At 44.3% G+C, this 20,293-nt stretch overlaps 2 protein-coding genes across 3 annotated transcripts in view; both read left to right on the top strand.

Annotated features, from left to right (window-relative positions):
* The first annotated feature begins 7,068 nt into the window (after positions 1–7,068).
* Positions 7,069–12,230, top strand: TXNDC15 (thioredoxin domain containing 15). The gene is made up of 4 exons (XM_090020546.1): positions 7,069–7,502; positions 9,739–9,902; positions 9,993–10,123; positions 10,826–12,230. The coding sequence occupies exons 1-4, from the start codon at positions 7,119–7,121 to the stop codon at positions 11,020–11,022; spliced, it is 876 nt and encodes a 291-aa protein (XP_089876672.1). The 5' UTR covers positions 7,069–7,118; the 3' UTR covers positions 11,023–12,230.
* Positions 12,231–12,948: 718 nt separating this feature from the next.
* PCBD2 (pterin-4 alpha-carbinolamine dehydratase 2) overlaps positions 12,949–20,293 on the top strand; it is a 30,680-nt gene continuing 23,335 nt past the window's right edge. The window contains exons 1-2 of one of the 2 annotated variants that reach the window (XM_090020547.1): positions 12,949–13,162; positions 18,210–18,341. In XM_090020547.1, coding sequence (XP_089876673.1) covers positions 13,076–13,162; positions 18,210–18,341 — 219 coding nt within the window. In that variant the 5' untranslated portion in view covers positions 12,949–13,075. Of the gene's footprint in view, positions 13,163–13,190; positions 13,320–18,209; positions 18,342–20,293 lie in introns of those variants that run through there. The other variant, XM_090020548.1, reaches the window with a different exon arrangement.

Genomic DNA, 20,293 nt, shown 5'->3' with positions numbered 1-20,293 from the left:
TAGCCCAAGTTTCTGCGTGAAGAACTGTAACAGCTTTCACTTTCTTCCCCCACCTCCCCTCCAAAAAATCACCAGAAAACAAACCCTTATGCAACACCAGGTTTTATTGACTTAAACTGGTCTGGTCTAAGTGCTCTGGCTTTCAAGGCATTTGGATATATTTAGAACAGGTGAATTAGACTATAGGCTGTCTGCCACATATTCTATGGATCTGTTCTCAGATGTACTTAAGGGAAAATAGGTTACTCTTCATTTTTCATGAAACCTTTAAGAACCCAATAAGAAGTCATTCATAAATGATATCATATCACAATACTGGCTTTTAAGCTGAGCTAGGAGCTACTTTGCTACTTGTGTGGCTATTGTGTTGTCTGTGCCACATAATGAATTGAACAATAAGAACTGCAAAGCAATCTGCTCCTTCAGTATGCAGGCAGTGTCCAGTGCCAGGTGCAGAGCTGCTGATGACAGAACCACACTATGATTTATTCATGGTGAGAGACTCCAGGATTGTCAGCTTTTTGCCACTGCTCAGAGCAATGCTGGAATACCTGCTAAGCAATCAGGACATCTTGGGGGAGTTATCTAGGTGGCGATTGTCCCTTTTTCTTTAAGAATGTATTTTGGTGTGTGATGAGATACCAAAGTTGTCTTTGGGCCACAGCTTCTTTTTGTTACGCTTCTGGTCAGTACCTAACCCCGATCCCTGTCTGAGGCCACAGCAATACAAAAATTACAGTGAATCTCTGGAAATAGTAAATGTTATCAACGCTTTGATGGCTGGGCAGAGCAGCCGTGTACACAGACAAACAAATTAAGAATGTTCCGATGGTCAGTATTGAAATTGTATCGTTAGAAACAAAGGCATGACTTGGAGAGTTTGCATTGCTTTGTTTGTCATTTCCACTAGGATAGTTGCCTGTGGTTCCATGTATTTGTTTTTTTTCCTATTTGAGAGGGGCGTGTGATTTGACAGGAAACTCCTGACTTCTGAACCTGACTCTTGTCTCTTCTGTGGCCTTGAGATAATTCTGCCTCGGTTTTCCCTTCCATAAGTGAGGTAAAAATGTATGTCAACCTTGCAGGAGCATTGAAAGAACTTGTTAAACTTTTAAAAAATGCTTCAGAGTTGACAGTTTAGAAAACTGGTACAGAGTTATGCTGAAATTGTTAAAATGATCCAAAGCAGATCTTATGATGCAGTATGTAAGTGGGTGGTCTCTGCTTCAAGTGTTTTTATTAAGTGTGCATAGTTCACCTATCCTAAAAGAACATGAAGGTTGTGAAGTCGAGCATTCAGACTGACGGCCATGCAAACACAGTTGAGTGCCCCTGTGCATGTAAGTCTTTAGTTTCATGATTGTACATTTTTCCCCCCACAGGGACACTGGCATCATTTATCATATAGGATTGCCCTGGATCAGAATAAATCTAGGTTTGATAGTGAGGAAAGTTGTTGTCTATAGGGGGCCTGCCTCATTTGTTGCAGAAGTTGGAGTGTACCTAATGAAGACTGCAGGAAGGGGTAGGGTATGGTGATCAAATGCTATCCAGAATAATTGGATTCTGTCCCTCTTCTTGCCACAGCTTTGTTTTGATGCTAGGCAAGTTACTTAGACCACATGCCTCCCTCTCAACCTGTCTCTCTCTTGTCCTTTCCCCAGAGCTGGCTCCTTATCCTAGTCCCATTGTTTTACCAGTCCAGTCCTATTCTTTACTTCTTGAAGAATCTGTTGGATGTGGGAAGAGTAAAGATGGGAAGACAGTTGGCCCCTAGCTTCTCATCTCAATCTCCTTCCCTAGCAAGTCCAAGTTTCACCCTTCAGAGTCTATGCTAGTGCTAGTTCCCGATTCCTGTTCCCACAGCTTGTCCTCCAATCTCTCTCCTTACACATGGTCTCCTGCCAACACCACAGGTTCCCATTCTCCACTGCTTTCCAGTTCCCTCCTGAACTCTGTCCAGCCCAGTGACTTCTTCCTGCTGGATTTCTGTGTCCAGTCTAGGTGCCCTAGGCAATGGCAGGACACCTAGACTCTTCACTAGATCTGTTTTCTCCACCTCATTTTTCCTCCCTTCTGAGTCCAAGTCCCTGTCTCCTTGCCTAACTAGCTTCAGTCCCTCTGCCACCTCTGGTCCTTGTCCTATCTCCGTTCCCTTCTCCTTAGTCTACTGGTTCCCCATCTCACTTCCCTTACCCAGACAGTCCCAGACCTACTTTCCTTCCTCTGCTTGCCAAACTCCAGTTCCAGTCTCTTCTTACCAAGGCTCCTTGTCTCTCTCTGTTCTCCCTTCTGTTCCCTCCTCCATTGCTTGTCCCATCTATGGTTTACTTCCTCCTTTATTTTGGGAAGAGTCACCAAGGCAATGAGACAGCTTGGATCCTGGAACCTGGCATGGCCCACAAGAGCCCAGAGCTGTCATTGCTGGATGAATTCTGCTCAGCCCATGCCAGGAACATGCACACAATGAGCAGAGCCTTGAGGAAGTTTAGCTCTTAAAATATCAATAGTATATACGTGTGCCAACTGCAATTTTTCCGACTTGCAACTGAGCTACATTTTCACAGATACTCAGGGGTGTGGCAAAAAGCTCACACTTATTTTTCACCTCCTTGTCCTTGTCAGATTTTAAACCCCTTCTCTAAACTACAGGCAAGTAAATACTTCTAAAAGAGAAAGGTCTTTGAGATTTTTACTATGGGCTAAACAAATTATTTTAGGAAATGGACATGTCTTTTTTTCCTGGCTGAAATGTTCCAAAAATTTCAGCCTCCGACTGACACCACAGATGGAAAATTTCAGGCCAGGTGGCTAAAGTTTGGTAAAGTTATAAACAGCATGAAACAATGGAATGTCAGGCAGTCTTTATAATACGCAGTGCTACAAGACTTGCCTATAATATGCCGGCACAGGGACAGTAGATCTCTTCTGACTTGTTTAGATATGCGCTGAGTACCGACAACTTTTGGAATGTGTTGTTTGGTTTCTTAATGCAGATTCCCTTATGTAATGTGAATGTATTTAAATTCACATATATGCGTAACCTCTGAGCCTTCCCTTGGGATGGAGAAATATTCAACTAGGTTAAAGTCCGTTAAAATGTCTTTTTGGCAACATGTCGAGGCATCTGTTGTATTGAGGGATTGAAGTATCAATTCAACACTATCTGGTACAACAGTTACTGAAAGAATCTGGTCTCTGGTGGCAAGGCAGCTAGGTACAGGAGGGAAGGAAGTAGCTCTGAGGATGAACATTGTATTCACCTTGTCCAAGTTTGCAAAGGTAGTAAGGGAAAAAGGATCATTTCCTGAATAACCCAGGTTCAGGCTGGATTTGTTACTTGTGGATCTCTTTCAGCACTGGGGCAAGGACAGGAAAATTTTCCAAACCCAAGGAGTGGTGTCTCTGGGAGTCGCAAGCTAGGCAAGAGGTTATTTACGTTCTTTGCATATATATCCAATATCTTGCCTGCTTTTCTAGGCTTTACATAACTTATTTTCTTCTAACTGTATCATGTATGGTCTTTAAAATTACCAAACCTCATTTACCTGTCTTGTGTATGCTGGTAATGATTTCAAGGAATATTCAAAATGATGATACAAAAGGGAGGACTGCAGTCAAAAATGCTACTCTGTTGTGCAAGAAGTCTAGCATAATTGACCATTATGCTTTGGTTTCACATTCAAAGGGTTTTTTCTAGGGCAGAAGGAATGCTAACTTACTGGCTAAGAAAAGCAACAAGGTGGTTAGCTTTGTTAATCTGAAGTCAGTCCGAAGCCAGGGTTACATATGCACCTTTATAGACTACATAAGATGTATCCAGAGAGCACTTGCACATCTGAGGGGGTGAACTGGGGTTCATGAAAGCTTGTCCTCTCTATGTATCATATTTAGTATATGAAGGTGCATATCTATCCTGCCTTCTAAGAAAAGCTAAGCCACTAGATTTCTCTTTACTGTCAGCTTGAGGGTCTGCAGTGTAGCAGATATGGATTGCCTTGCTGAATTTGGAGAATGCTTGTCTGTGTCCTTTCATAGAAGTTTAAAAAACAGGACTCTATATAGTTGGCTCACTGTTTTAAGCTATTGTTTAGAGATCAGGATGGGACATGAATCTATGCAGCTGTTCTGCTGAAACCAGCATATACCAGAATTTGAAGACCAGAAGCCACAGAGGTTTGAGTCATTTTAGTTAAAGGATTTATAATGGGCTGGAAAATTAATAAATGCTTTCCCTAGTATTTAAACTCATCACATCTGGAGTCAAGTACTATGATACTGAGCTATAATGAAACAAGCTTGTGGAATACATTACATATTGTTTGTATTAATTACCACACAATCATGACATCCTATCATTCTCAGAATGACCTTTCTCTTGGTACAGGAATTTGGGCCTTATCTAATTAAAGTCAATAGTAAGATGCCTCTTGGCCTCAGAGCAGCAGCAGAGCCACATACATATAGCAAGTGCTTATACTTCTCATTAGTGTAGCATGTGCTCTGGTACATGCTGTATTAAATGATTGTTGGTGGTTCTGGCCCTTAATTGTGTGTAAACATAATGCAAATAAACTAATGCAATTGCTATTTTTCCATGGTGACATAGAAATTAGGGGATTTTCAAGCTAGATCAAAGCTACCTCACAGAAAGCTTTGGTACCAAGGAAGAGATTTTCTGTTATGTTTTTGTTCACTTTGCAATGTCTGGGAGCTAAGAATTGAATGCTAGGGGTTTACCTGCCATGCTCTGTGTCATTAGGCAAGTTGTTATACTTGTCAGGAGGGATTTTATGATACTTTAATATTTGAAAACTAAAATTACTATGGGTGATAACTTCATTAATGTGTTGATTAGCTCAGATTGTGTTACCTTCCTCTTTCTGCTGTGAAATTATAATCCTGCATCTTGCCGTTGAAATGAAAATTGCAAATATAGGATCGTAGGAAAGTAGGGCTAGAAGAGACCTCCCAAGGTCATCTATACAACATTCATTTAACATCATATGTATGGATGTGACAAAGATGACTTTGCTTCAAAGAGGGCGCATGTACATGAGATCCTGACTGTGCAGTAGCTGAATAATATTGTTCAGTAGCGTGTCACAGCACTAACATTGCTACTATGCTACAGTGCAGTATTATTAGGCTGCTGTGCGGTAGTGTCACTTAAAAGGCATTTGCCAGCACTGCTGTGCAGTAACTCCAATTACTGCACATTTATTTAATACTTGATTATGCAAATACTAAATAAAAGCACAGTAACCACTGTGCAGTAGTGTCTTGTGTAGATGTTCCCAGACAGTGATTCACGTCTAGTCCCTATTTAGAAACAATACTCCTTGCATACCTGTGCCCACTTACCTTGAGGCAATAGTTTTGAGACCTACAGATTATAGACCAGTATGCTTCTCTGTGCAGCATGTGTTTATAAGATAGTTTAAGGCCATCATGTGTTTCAATTAAAATAACATTAGTTTATAAAAGAATTCTGTAGGTTCTGAAATGGCCCCTTGCACTTAATTTACAACAGGTGAGATTTTAGTGAAAGTTCAACTAAAATAACCATGTGTGGGGATGTTATTTAAGTAGTCTTCTGATTTGGTTTACGAGAGAATACTTGCAGGAATCAAAAGTTCCCCTGAGCCATGGCCTGAGCCCAAGACCACTTCTGTTCTACAGCCTCCCTGAGCCCCAAAGTAACTAATTTGCCGTGCTTCTTTTTCCCCCATCTGTAAAATGGGGTCAATGTGACCTATTTCTCTGATGCCTGAGAGGATTCATCGGAGAACATCTCCAGAGTATTGTGATAATAAAAACACTGTGTTGGAGGAAGATAAGACTCCTAGTTCTATGAGGAGTCTGCCACCTGCTGGCTGGAACGGTGCATATGAGCACGGTAAGTGGAGCTGCTGTGGTCTGCAGGCTGAGCCCAGGCTGGGGGTCTTTAAAAGGGACACTTTGTGGAGCTGTCACAGCACTCCCTTAGAACACCTGCTCGTTTGTCACAGTCTTGAAGACTTAGGTATAACTAGCACGGCTCAGTTTCATCTGACAACTCTGAGACAGTGGTTTTCAACCCATGGTCCATGGACCCCTGGGGGCATGCAGACTGTCTAACGGGTCTGGAAAAGTTGACTATGATCAATCAAAAGTACGTGAATAGTCACACTTGCAAGTCAAAGGGGTCTGGACATCCAGTTGAAATTTTTTAGGGGTCCACAAATGAAAAAAGATTGAAAACCACTGCTCTAAGAAATAGGATTTACTTTTTTTCCCCCCCACTCAGCCTTCGTGGCCTGCTATTTCATGGGAGCCAACCATAAAACTCCTGCATTGCAAATCTTGTGGCGTGTAATGCTTGACTGTAGGGTCACAGCGTAATTTGTAGCTGGAAACGTTTTGCCTTATTAGACCTTGAAGTTATTCAGGCATATTTTTCTCTTAGCATTGCTGCACCTGACCTCTACATGGCCTGGTGCTTAGTAGGAGGCTTAGCTCAGAGTGGTACCCAGGCTTCCCATGTCGGGGTGGAGAACCCATAGTGGATGGCAGTGATCCTGAGATGCTGGAAAGCCGCGCGGAAAGTCACTTAAGTCAAGGAGGAGCAAAATGTTGGGGAACTTGAGCATCGTGACAGTCTGCAAGAGAAGAAACCAGATGGATGAAAACGTCAGAAGCTGGAACAGGCAATGATGTGTCAACCATGAAGTGAAGATGATGATGATGATGATGACAAAAGGTTATAAAAAAAAATCAAATTAATCTTCTGCAGCGGGTTGAAGTAGTCCGTCACGGTTCCCGCACGGTGGAGCAGGTGCTCGTCCTGGCCCGGGGCCGTGTCCTCGGGTCTCGCTGGCCCAGGTGGTCCATAGCACTGGGCTGGTGCTGCTCCACCCCTTTGGCCCTACAGCCCGGGACGCAGCAGAGGGAGCGAGGGGTGCTTAAAAGGGGTAAGTGCGGCTCCGCGGTCCACCTGGGGCCCTATACGCTTCCGCCCGGACCGAAGATGGCGGCGAGAGCCGTTGCCCACAGCCTTTGCGGGGTCGCGCCCCGGAAGCGGAAGCGAGCACGCTGCCCCGGAAGCGGCGGTTGTCCGTGGAGACCAGGCCGCGAGGATGCTGCTGTGGGCGGCCTGGCTGGGCGCGGGGCTGCGGCTTCTGGCGGCGGCGGCGGCAGCGGCCGAGGAGCCGCCGCGCTACAAGACGGCGGAGATGGCGGACGCGATGCTGGGCGGCGCCGCGGCTCCCCCGTTGCTCTCGCTGCTCCCCGCCGGTACCTGCGACGCGGACGCGCCGTGCGAGGCCAGAGACAGCCCGCCGCCGCCGCCCGAACCCCAGCCCGAGCCCGAGCCCATCGTGGTGCTGGAGACCGTGTTGCCGCCATGCGCCGCCGCCGACGCCAACGGCACGGACGGCGGCCGGGCACCCAAGGTGGCCTGTGAGGAGCGCAGCGGCCCCGGCCCGCGGGCCTCCGCGCTACACGTCCTCAACGTCTCCCAGGTGGGCCGCCGGCCTCCCCCCGCTCCCGCTCCGCTCCTCCTTTGGGGCGGGGGGTACCCGTGCGAGGATCTCCGGGCCGCGGTTCAGACTCGGCGGGCTGCGGTGTAGCGCTCCACCCGAATGTGTCGGGGATCTGGGCAGTAGCCGTGTTGGGCTAGAGGAAAAAGCAATGGGGACTCGTAGTAGAGATAATATCTGTTATTAGAGCAACAACACTTTGAGGAAAAAAAAGTCTTTAATTGCAAGTTTTTGGGCATGGATACCCTTCGTCAGGCATCAGAGAAAAGGCTGTAGGAGTCTTTGTGGGTAGAAATTCATTCGTTTGTTCATGTGGGCAACTGGTCCCTCCCGGGTCTGGGTGGGACGGGGGGTGGGTCCCCCAGTAGTGAAACCAGAGCTGAGTGACAAAACCAGAAGTGCATTTCCACTGGCGCTTCTGGTCTCGCAGGTGGTGCACCCTGTGCATGTCGCCAATGTTCGTTTGTTTGTTCATTCAGGGGTGCAGGTTGTAGCAATGTTGGTCTAAGGATGTGAGCACACAAGGCTCTTTGGGTGAATCTGATCTTTTTTTATTAGACCAACTTAAATAGTTGGAAAAACATTTTCTTAGCCACAAGCTTGTTAAGAAACTGTTTAACTTGCCAGATTAAGAAACTTGCTAAGAAACTATTTAAAAAAAACCCAAAAGCTTGCTGAGAATTTTTTCCCCCAACTATTTAAGTTGGTCTAATAAAATATATTGGATTCACCCAAAGAACCTTGTCTGTCATTCATTCATTCCTTCATTTCTACGTAGAACTTTTACAGTCTTTTCTCTGATGCTGACAAGGGGTGTTTATGCCTGAAAGCCTGCACTTAAAGAATTTTTTTTTTTTTGCAAATATCTTGTTGGTTTAATAAAAGATACCACCTCTTTCCACAAGCTCTGATTGCTTGACCCAAATGTGTGACATTACCATTCCTTCCAGCTTTTCTGCTCCGCCCCCCCCGGGCTTCCTTAAAACTTTAAAATTAAAAGAGATTTGTAATGTTAAAGTATTAGCTGTGGCAATGGTTGAAATCTGAATGATTGATTTGTTTCTGAGAAGCTCTACTAAAATATCAGTGGAATTTGAAACACTAGGCATGCGTGTAGGACATCTATGAAGCAGTCTGGCTAAAACCTTTTCATCATGGGAGTATCTCCTTAAGCTGTTCCTGTTCTCAGGAGGTTACAAGAGGAGTTGTTCCTGTTAGATCCCAAGGATGAGTGCTAACTAACTGTTTAAATATTTGGGATGTTAAACCCTCAGCCCACCCCAAAAGTGGTAGAACTTGTTAGGGTCTGTCTCATTCACGTTTTATTCCCCCAAATGCGAGGGCAAGGGATGGGCTTGGAAGAGAACATGAACCTGTTCACTTGAATGCCTTTGGTTTACTAAGGTAGACAAGGTTCTTTGGGTGAATCTGATATCTTTTATTAACACAACTTAAATAGTTGGAATGTTTTTTCTTAGCAAGCTTTCCGGTTTAAAAACCCTTTCTCAGGCTGAGGAAGCATCTGCAGTTGGTGTGTGCTCTTCCTGGGTGGAAGTTTTACTTTGGTTTACCAAGTACCTCCTTGTTTACTCCCAGCCTACTTGCCTTCTGCATTGCTCTGTGATTCTCCAGTGAACACTTCCCTGTTCTGCTCTGTCCTCAAATTTCCCTTTATCTTCTGGCTCTTTTGCTTCCCCTGCATTGCACAGGCTTTTGTCATCTTGGAGCTTTTCCTTTTGGTTGTTGTTTCTTCCATTTGTCTATAAAATGAACAACTGTACTTCCTTTTCCTCTCCCACATTAGCTCCCTGTCCATGCCAGGGCCTGGATTTTCACCTTCTGGAGAAGGCAAGAGGTAGTTGAGCCCCACTTTGACGAACAAAATTTGGTTTGTTATTAAAAGCCAGCAAGCACAGCCGCTTAGGGAAGGGAGCAAGGAAAATAACTATTGCATTTGTTTTATAATGATAACCCCAGAGTATTACTTGATTTCCAAGGAGAGTCCTAACTGAGAAATGGGGTTAAAAGGAAGGGAACCACATTCTGTTTATCAGAATCATTAAAATGCTACTGAAAAGCCTGTTCAGACTTGCTCCTAGTGGTACAGCCTCATCCTCCTGAATGTTACTAGATTATGCACTGATGGAGAATAAAATCCTGTTCCATGTTTAATTGGCCCTTCTTTTTTCTAATCTGCTTTCTTTTTCTCCTCTCACAGGACCTGATGGAGTTTTTAAATCCAAACAGCAGTGATTGTACAATGGTCCTGTTCTACACTCCTTGGTGTCGTTTCTCCGCCAACCTGGCTCCTCATTTTAATTCTTTGCCTCGAGCATTTCCAACTCTTCGTTTTGTGGCACTGGATGCATCTCAGCATAGCAGGTAGCTTCATCTAGAGTCTGAATCAAAAGATGAAAACTGTTTTTCTCAGGAAGTAAATACTATCTGTTGTTACCTATTTCTTTCCTTCAGTTTATCAACCCGATTTGGAACTGTGGCTGTTCCTAATATCCTCCTTTTCCAAGGAGCTAAACCTATGGCCAGATTTAATCATACGGATCGGACCCTGGAAACATTGAAGGCATTTATTTTTAATCAAACAGGTATGTAGAGCTGTGAGGGTGAGGGTCAGCTGTAGCCCCGGACTGAAATTGTATTATGGGACCCATAAAAATGTCTTAGGAAATTTCTTCTGACTGTGAGGGTGATTTCAGGGAGGGGTAGAAGCTAGGAGTCCATCTGTAAAAAGCAGTTCTGGTTGGGGCTATTGTGGGTGGTAGTCAACTGGAGAATTTGAGTAGAGAGTAAGCACCTTTAACCAACAAAGCCCTGAATTTATTGGGAATAAAAGTGGACCTGCCCAGGAGGGGAGAGAGCCAGATGTCTTAGGGTCCTTTCCCTGATAGGCAGCAGGTTGGGCACGTATCAGTCTCAGTTCTTGTGTTGGGGGCAGTAGGAGGATGAGAACAATGGGCCCTTGGCCCTTTTTCCTGTTGTTGGGAAGTGCCTGCCTGGGCTCTGATCTTACTGGGATAAGGCTTCTCTTTTTCTAAGACATGTTGCCCTTCTGAGTGCGGAGGATGATGCACTAGTGACAGACTGATGGTAGTTACTTATTAAAGGAGGATGGAGGTTCTTTGACCTTTGCTAAGGGTCCTGTGGCTATATCGACTAGAATTGTGTTAAATCCAGCAGCATATTTGGGAATCTGAATACGGTCCACCCCTAGCTAACTCATCATGACATTTAAACTTGGCTAATACTATTGATATTAATCAGTGGATCCTTTTTTCTTGTTCTTTCAGGAATAGAAGCTAAACCTGATGTGGCGGTGACTGAGGAAGACCGAGAGGGCCCCCTACCGAGCATTCTGACAAAAGGAGTAGATTGGCTACTTTTATTTTCCTTACTGTTTCTGGCTAGTTTTATTATGTATGCCACCATTCGGACTGAAAGCATTCGGTGGTTGATACCAGGACAAGAACAGGAGCATCAGGATTAAGTTCTTGAGTTCTCAGAATGAAATGAGGGCACTACTTTGTGCATCTGGTAAAGCAAGAAATCAATTGAACTGAAATGAAATATATTGACACTGTGAATTTGTTCATTATAATCTCATTGATTCACAAAATAGATGTTTTAGCCAATTACTGGGTATGCAGAAGTCAGAAACAGATGGTAATTATTGGTGCAATAAATAAACAAATGGAGGTTCAGAAGAAGAGTGTATTTGTATAGCTTGTGTAGTTCCTCGCTACCAACAAGGAAAAAACGATAAATTTAATATGTTTAAAGCTGGATGGATAATATAACATTTAAGAGTAATTATTCCTCCATTTAATACTGTCTTGGTACTTTTAGGAAGGACTGTTTGAGAGAGGGAGCGGGGAGGGGAGAGAGTGTGTATGGGGCGGGGGGTCAAGCTTAGCAGCAATAAACACCTTAAACTTCATTGTGCAGCCAAGCGGAGCAGGTGGTCACGTGCTACATTTGGCCCTGAAGCTAGGTGTTATTTACTATTGTGGGTTTACTATGTTCTGTAAGGATTTGCCATTTTGCGCTAAGGATTATATTATATTTACTTGTATTAAATGTCCTAACTGCTTGTTTTTGTAGAAAAGGATTTACATGCAACTGAAATCGTTCGTTCTGGCTGGCATGCAATTTTTGAAATATGGCCTCTCACCTAAACTTAGCAGAACTAATCATGAGGTGTATTTACATTTCCACAAGTGTTTGTTTGCTGTCTTAGTTGGAAAGCCTCAGGTAAATAGGGGATTAGCTTATTGCTACTATGACCTATCGTGTTAAATAGGGACCTAGAGTAAGATATGGTTTGTTGCATGTTCTCTGACTACTCGTCTGCCTGAGAATGGCTATTATGTACAGCAGACAGTTACGATAGAAGGCTGAAATGAAGCTAGGAGAGAAGATGGATAGCCATAACTTGTGTTGCCTCACATGAAGCTTGATATTGCCAGTATGAATTTCCTTATAGTTATGGAGAGTTCAATTAATACTCCTTCTGTATGGGTTTTAAGGAGAGCTGAAATGGGATGGGTCCAAGCTAAAATAACTGAATCTATGACAGAATTGGCGGTTTTGCACAAAAGCTTCTACAGAGCCATTTTTTCCTACGTGAATGATGATACATGGTTAGTTTTCCAACAGATCTGTGCACTTGTTCTGAACCTCCGACCTTTACTCCTGTCTCTGTTTTGTCATTTATTTGTCCTAAGCAATCAGCGATGTGCCCTTAGTGGGCCCCCCCCCCCAGGGGGGCTACAGGTGTACTTGGTGGGCTGGAGTGGCACAAAGGGCCTGCGGTGTGCAGGGGCAGGCTTAACCAGCTTTCAGTTGCCTCTGCAATATTCCTTTATAAGGGGTGGCAAACCTCCAGCCTGCAGAGCATGCAGCTTTGGTGGGGGACCCTCTGGCTTGGTGAGACCTGTGGCGTTGGAGCCGCAGCAGCACCACGGGAAGATACTGGTATTGGTGGTACTTGGGTGCCTTGGTGGGAACAAGCCGGGGTGTAGGTGAGGGGAAAGGGTTCCGTGGGCCCAGTGTGCTGTACGTCGCTCGGCTGGGCGAGTTAGGCATCCCTACAATAAAACTTGCGTGGGCCTCTGCTTGGAGCCCCTGTGCTCTTTGGTGCCCCTGAACGAGGGAGGGTGGTTCCGTGCTGCACCATCTGGGATAAAGCCTGGGTGGGGCTCTGCTTGCAGCTCCTGAGCGGGGGCAGGTAGTTGCGCCCTACACCCAGCCGTCCAACCGCAGCGCCCCCCGCACGTGGCGGCTCCTTGCCCACGCCCGCTCTGACTTCCGGCTTCCCCGGCACCCGCGCGTATCCCATTGGCCGAGTCAGCGGGGCGGGCCGCTACCACTCCCAGGCAGGGGGGGCGGGGCTGTACCACTCTCTCACACGTTGTGGGCGGGGGTCGGCCTGTACCATTCCACTCCCGTGGCGCGGTGGTGGGACGCGGCTCCCACTCCTGGCGGTGCAGGCCCTAGCGGGCCTTCCCCCCCCCCCGCTCTCCGCGCGTGGTCGCGCCTGGATGCAGGGCGTGGGGTTTGCGCTGCGCCGCGCTCTGCTGGCGGCGGGACGGGGCCGGGGCCGCGGCGGCGGGAGCCGGGCCGCCATGGTGAGCGCGGGCGGGACCGGGTCGGGGCGGTCGAGGCGGATGTGAGGGGAGATGTCCGCCCCAGGCGGGCGGCGGCGGAGCCTCGTCGCGGGAGGTGCCAGACCCGCGCTTGCCCCTTGCTGAGGTGGCTCCTGCGCCCATGTCACAGATATGCAAGGTCGGAAGGGCCCTCAGTGCATCCCCGAGAAACAGACAGCCCCGCCCGGTGCACGTCCCGTCTCCTCTTGCAGGCCCCCCCCGTGGAAACCCACTCCATATTTTGGCTGCCCTCACCGTGAAGAAGTTCTCTCACCCGTTAACAAACCCCACAAAACCGACTGTCATCAGATCAGTTCACAACTCCTACGAATTTTTTTAAGTACTGCATTTGGGTCCTTTTCCTTTGCTTTTTGGTACTGGAAACGTTCGCGTTCGTTTCCAGGTTTGCCTCCAGATCCACCCGCTTTGGGCGGTGGGTGGTTGTGACAGGTGGCAGCCGATGAGGCGGCTCTCAAGCATCGGGGGCTGTCGGAGAGGAAGCCGTACGGGTTCCCTTCCTTTTATGTGGGTTCTGGATGGGCCAATTCGCTCTTATGCGATGACCCTTTTTATACCCAATATTTGTTGTCTGTGAGGACACTTCGCTCTCTTGGGACGGTGTGGTGGAAGCCTGCAGTCGGGTGCTCTGTGTGGCGCGTTGTGGGAGTGACGCGCACCGACATCTATCCATGCTCCTCGCTTGTTGTCTGTGACGTGTGTTGCTGTAGTTGCCATCCCCATTATGATAGTGCCCTGCGCTTGTGTGCACTCGCTGCTGTTGGTGAGCACCAAAATGGTCATGTAAAAGTGGTAGGCGTGGGTCTGGGGGTCCGTACAGTCAAGGTCTTGGAGCGTGTCCCTGTTGGTTACATTGTAAAATAGGTTCCCTTTGTGCAAATTCATATTATGGCCCATTTTCGAGGAACGCACGTACAGCATAAAGCGAGGGAAACCAGTAGTGTCAAAAACATTCTGACTTGTTTGGGTCTTTCAGATCTCTCTGCAACAGAAGAATGGCTTTATTATTTTTCATGGTCCAGAAAAGACTGAACATTAAGAGCTGGCATTTTCTGAGGAATTGAATGAGGAGTACCTGCGTGATGGGGAAGCCCCCTCTTTCTGAGACCGCCCAACCCCTCCTCTGAGGCTTGAAATGCAAAGAGCCCCCAGGTTGAATCACTTACACCTAAAGTCCAGGTAGTTGCAGAATAGAGGAAGGCTGGCCGTGCACTTGTGCAATAGGTGCAGGTTGCTCGTGTTTGCACAAGACAATCCGTTGGGATTGTTATCTCATTATGCAGGTTTACACTTACCCACTATAAAAACTTACATGGAGTCACTTCTCCCTTGCTTCACTTTGCCTTGGGGTTCCTGTCTGTCAGGGGACCAGCCTCCCCGGGCCGTGGGCAGTTTCAGTTGTATTGGCAGCCCAGCACTGGATGGCTCTAAAGAAGTGAGCATTGTCCCCTTGGGTGAGTTGCCCGAGCTTGCTTCTCATGAGCCAGCCTCATACGAGGAAGCCTTATTCTGAGCAAACCATGCCCGAGTTTGATTTTCATGAGGAAACTTCATAAGAGGAAGTGTTCTGGCTGCGCCCAGCTTTGGCTGCATGGGGAACTTCCAGGATGGGCTGTCTCTTCACCTGGAAGCAGGGAGATGCCCGAGGCTGTATGTGGAGCTGGCCACCTTGCTTCTGGTTGAGGAGCTAGTGTCACTTGCAAGAGCACACACCAACTGCAGATGTTTCCTCAGTCTGGCAAAAGGTTTCTAACACTGAAAGCTTGCTAAGAAAAACTTTTCCAACTATTTAAGTTGGTCTAATAAAAGATATTGGATTCACTCAAAGAATCTTGTCAGCCAGGAAAGTAAGTTTACTGTACAGACTTAGCCTTTTCCCTGTTATCCTTCACACAGGTGCCCTTCACATCCAAGCCAGCTGTTCCATCCCCTCGTTCCCAAAATGCTTATTTGAATGCAGAGTCCTCTATAAGATGCTGCCTTGAAAAACACATTAGGAGTGTATTTGGCAGAGTAGTAGACCCCAAGTGGATATCAATGGGGGTACCGTGTGGACCCTGAACAAGCACCTCAAGCAGTCAGTCATTGAGTTATCTGTTTAACTTTTACATCTCAGCTTGGTTCCCCGCTCTGTTCTCCCAGGAGGCAAAAGTACTTGGCAGTTCAGGCTTTGTAGAGCGTAGCGAGTCTGATTTTTATATCAAGGAGTAGATAGTCATATATGCAAGGTGAGACCTTTACTCTCCCCGCACCCACAAAAAAAAATTTGTAATATATGAGTCTGTTACAGGAGGTGAATGCTTTTGACTCTACCCCCTCTCTACCTTCCCTAGACTGCTTTCAAATAAATCTGCTGCTATTAACTAGCTTCAGGGCCCATCTTATGTTATCAGTAAATCATGGGTCACTTGTCATCATTTTGTTGGCCAAGTCTTATATTTACAGTTTAGTGTCCATGCTGTGTTTGTTTTTGGTGAACTTTTCCACATTTTCAGTGGGGTTGAGCTGTGCTCCATTGCATGATATGACAGATGTGTGTGTCTGGAGCCTTGTGCTTCTCTCTTTTGCTTTAAAAATAGGTTAATGTATGCTGCATATGCTTTTTCTGCTGAACTTCTTCAGTCAGTAACAGTTTTATGTGTTGGCATGAGCATCTACAGAGCTTGGCCTTTACAAACACTTTATTCAGTGGCAAATGTGGTATTGCTTAGTGAGGACCAAGTTTGTGGCTAACAAAAATCTAGGGTTTTTTTGTTTTAAACCTGAATACCAAGGGGCTAATCTGAAGTCACTGGATAGACTCTTTGACTTCAGTGGGGTTTAGATCAGCCCCAAGAAAGCAACTGACATGTCCTAACTGGTTTAAAAATGACAATTTCCTCAACAACAACAAAGGGTACCCCTGGATCCCCATTTTGTGGTTTGTTGTTTTGAAAACCACTGAACAGAACTTTCTCAAGCTCTTCTCGGGGGGAGGACATGCATGACTAATTTCAGGCCAAAGACTAACTTTTGAGTGATCTATATGCATTTTAAAACCAGGTATAAAATACATTCTAATCCAGAAAAGTTGCTATAGCAGCACTATCACTATATTGGGACGTTTAATTTTTATATTAAAGCAGAGGAAACACTTTGCAGATTGGAGAGACAAAATTAAATTGAAACATTATTTTTCTGGTATTTAAAACTTCTCTGTTTTAAAAAAAAAAGGACAAATCCAAACAAATCAAAATAGTTCTACATATAGATGTAGTTAGTACAATTGATTAAACTGTTCTTGCTCCTTTGCTGTCAGTTAAAATGTTTTTCTGCTTGGAGTTAAATAGCAGGTGCTACGTTGATACCTATACCTTTGTCTTTTTTAAGTGATGCACATATTTATTGTCGTTTTCTGTTGTAAGATCATTTGGAAATAAAGAGCAGGCTTTAAACCTCTTTTGTTTCTTAACCAGAATTAATTGAATTACTTTTTGTTCTGATTTAATATATAGCACCATCTAGTGGTGAAGAGCTAACTTTTTTTATGCCTGAACCAACATACGGCATACACATGTATGTATTGGACTGAATTTGCAAAACATTGTTTATTGGTTTTACCTGTCAGCTTTGCCAAATGAGACCCAAATTCAGTGCGAGATCACAGCAACTGAAGTCTACGCAGACTGGCACTTCCAGAGTATTATTACTGCACATTTTAAAATTGTCAAAATAAATAGTTGAACAAATGCATATATATATTGTGTGGCGCTCTCAACATAAACGTTCTCTTGCAATGTTTGATAGAAACTATTTCATCTAATGTCAGTAAGATTTCACAAAATTATGTTGATTTAATAATACGACAGCATAAAGGCCACTTGAAGTATATAACTGGGAGTTTCTCCCTGATCTACCATTATATTTCTAATACGAGTTTAGGACAAACCAGTGATCAGAAACAGAGGGTTGGGTGTCTTTGGATCAAGTACAGTATTACATTAATAGCTCTGACCTTCTGGAAGGCAGGGTATTTTATATTTTCATGGAGAAAGTTAGCAAACATTTAAAACAGTCAACTGTCCTTCAGGTCTGATTCTAACCTCATGGTAATTTAGGATTTGTATTAGCAAAAAACTCAGGTTTCTGTTATGAATGCATTAAACATCTGGGTAGTCTCATTGGCTTCAATAGGACTTCTCATTAGCTGAAAGTTAAATGTGCTTAAGTACATTCCCAAATATGAGACTTTTTCTGAAAACAGGTAACCCTGTTTAATTTAGCTACTTTAGATTTATAGTGATGTGAGAGCACTTACCCTAATGCAGAACTTGTCAGTACTATCAGTGGAGTTTTTAATGCAGATTTGAGATACAATGGTATATTTTATTTGGGAGAAATATTTTTAATAACAGTTTAAATTCTTTTCTTCCTAATTGTTTAATTCTTTTTGGGCTTCTTAGGAGCTGTAAGATACAATGCTGATAATACATGGCAGGCTGTGGTTGCCTTTGTGCTTTCTAATTTAAAATTGATTTATGCTTGCTAACTTTCATTCAGTTTCATGTTTTTGTAAATTTAATTTAGCTTAGTATTTAAATGAGAGAAAATATCAGAACTGAGCTGTCAGGAATTATTTCAAACTTTACATCCTGTGCATAATTATCATAGGTCAAGTACACATGAGACTAAATCATGCTACCTATGTCATATATGCCTGTGGTCAGTAGTGCATACTTCATCACAGTGCTAGAGTAAATTGCTGTCTCAGAGTTAGGTGTGAGTAGATAACTGAATTCACCAAACAGGTAGGTTTCTTGACTCCATTACCTGGGGAGTTATGCTATTCTATAAAACTATATAGTGCAAGGAAGCCCCATAATAAATTTTCCACTGATGGTAGCCAGAAGGATTACATTTCTATAATGCATAGCTACAATTTAAGCACATGTTTGTTTTTTTGTATTGTTTAAGGAAAAGAGATGACATTAACCTTGGTTCTGGAATTTTTTTTTTCTTTCCCCCTTGATAGTCTTCACAATCACACTGGCGGACCACAGAGGAAAGGAATCAAGTTTTACTTGACCTCAAATCTTCAGGATGGTCTGAGTTAGGTGAAAGAGATGCCATCTACAAAGAATTCAATTTCAAAAATTTTAATCAGGTAACTATTCAAAGGTAAATTGATTGTTTTGCTTTGCATTATGATCTTAGTGGGGAAATATTCATATCCATGAACTTGGGAGTGTTTGCTTGAAGAAAAATCCTTTATCAATAGGAATTGTTTAGATGAAGATTACTGCCTGTTTTATTTCCCCTTTCCCAGGGGAGGGGGATATTTTTGCAAAAGTGACTTATTTCTAGCAAGATGCTCTTTTTCTTCTCCGCCACAATGCCCGAGGATGCTGGGTTGTGCCTACTGGACTTGTAGCATAAGGTATCTATTTATGTTTGTTGACAGTAACTTTGAAGGGCTGCCTAGCATGCTGTTTAGTTCTGTGGCTGTGGTATAATCCCGACAAGGCTGTAGGGGACCTTTGGTGGTGAAATGTGACAATGATGGTGTGCAATGCTAGCTAACTTTTTGTTTTGTTTCAAATACTTTATTTGTCATAAAGGGGACACAAAGGAAATCGGCAGCATTGTTCCATGTCATACAGAACAGGTACAGCAGCACTGCTGTAAGGGTGCGTGCATGAAGACATGACTCCATTTTTCCTGAGTTGCACTTTCAGTCTGAAAGTTAATAACGGAGCAAAACGGCTTCAGACCAAGCAAACTATGGGGCAACAAAGGAGGGAAAAAAACCAGGCCAGAGTGCATATGAGACCTAGATGAGCTTCAGGGGAAGGGTGGGAGAATTAGAGAGTCAAAGGCAATGAGACATCGGCTCAGGGGCAAGCTGTGCTGCAAGTTTCGAAGTCTGAATATTTGTGTTTGGAGCATTTCAGACCCCGATGTAATTAGAGAGCCTGTTGGCTGAGCACAAGTGGGAGTGCTTTTATTAAAGTTAGTATAAAATAGCCTTTGTAGACTGTAAGTAAGTTTAAATAAATCATTTGAATCAGACAGCTTTAAGGAACAGACCTGAAAAACTATGGACCAGAGAGACTGGAACACACACAGTCCAGCAAAAGAAATCTGGAAAATCCACCCTATTAGATCAGTGAAGGATACCAGGAGGGATTAAATTACTGACTTTTTTTATAGGATTTATCCTCAGAATGTTACAGGGTAAAAGTTAGCTATTCATAAAGCTGCAATTTGGAGATATGAACAAACCAGGGTGGGGAGTCAGAATATGTATGTTATAGAGTACATTAAGCCTAAGACTGGGAGCAGTGTGGAGCAGAATATCCTGTTAGGTGCCCCTTCCTGTGTATCATCTTAAATATGGTCCTTTTTTGGAGTCAACTGCTCCAGGTGGCTGGAAGGGGTTGGCTGGAGTTCTTGCCATTTTTGTAGTCCTTAGAAGTATTAAGTCTGTATAAAACTGAATGCTGTTACCGTTGTGAGAAGGGTTGAAAATTGACTTCAGGATTCAGAATTTCCAGGTGGTGGCACATGGCACTTTCAGCTATGCCTTCCACTGAAGAAACACACAGGGGCCAAATTCTTTCTCCAGCTCTTATTGCAGTTCAGGGGGTTATTCAGCTGTATTTCACCCCTGCACATCTAAAAAAAATTGAGGCAGCTGCAGGGTACAACACCTTCCGTTTGAAATTTCAAACTGGAGAAACTGGTGATCTCTCAGCCATGGGAAATGACTTAGTGTGGGATTTCTGGCTAGAACACGCATGAATGTTTGCAGCTGGATTTAGAGAGCAAATGTTTATCTCCTGGGAAGTTGGTACAGAGGGTAAATTAAAAGTGTACCTGTTAGTTCATCTACTAGTCCAGGACCTATATTTACTAATGTCCTCATGCAGTACTTAGCAGGACTTCTCCAAAGCACTAAATACATATCACAGCTCTGGGAAACAAAGTGCTAAAATGGAGCTATATGCCTGCTTTGTAGTATGAGAGTTTTTCAGGCCTTTAATAAAAATGGACTTTTAGGTACAAGTTCTTTTATTTCTTGTAATAAATCTTCTGTTTACAGTTCTTAAAGTATGA

This window comes from Crocodylus siamensis, chromosome 10 (assembly GCF_052110815.1).
Source record: "Crocodylus siamensis isolate JL-2025a chromosome 10, ASM5211081v1, whole genome shotgun sequence".
In the NCBI taxonomy this organism is placed as follows: Eukaryota; Metazoa; Chordata; order Crocodylia; family Crocodylidae; genus Crocodylus; species Crocodylus siamensis.
Note: the sequence above shows the minus strand (reverse complement) of the source record. Positions and strands in the feature narration are given on the sequence as shown.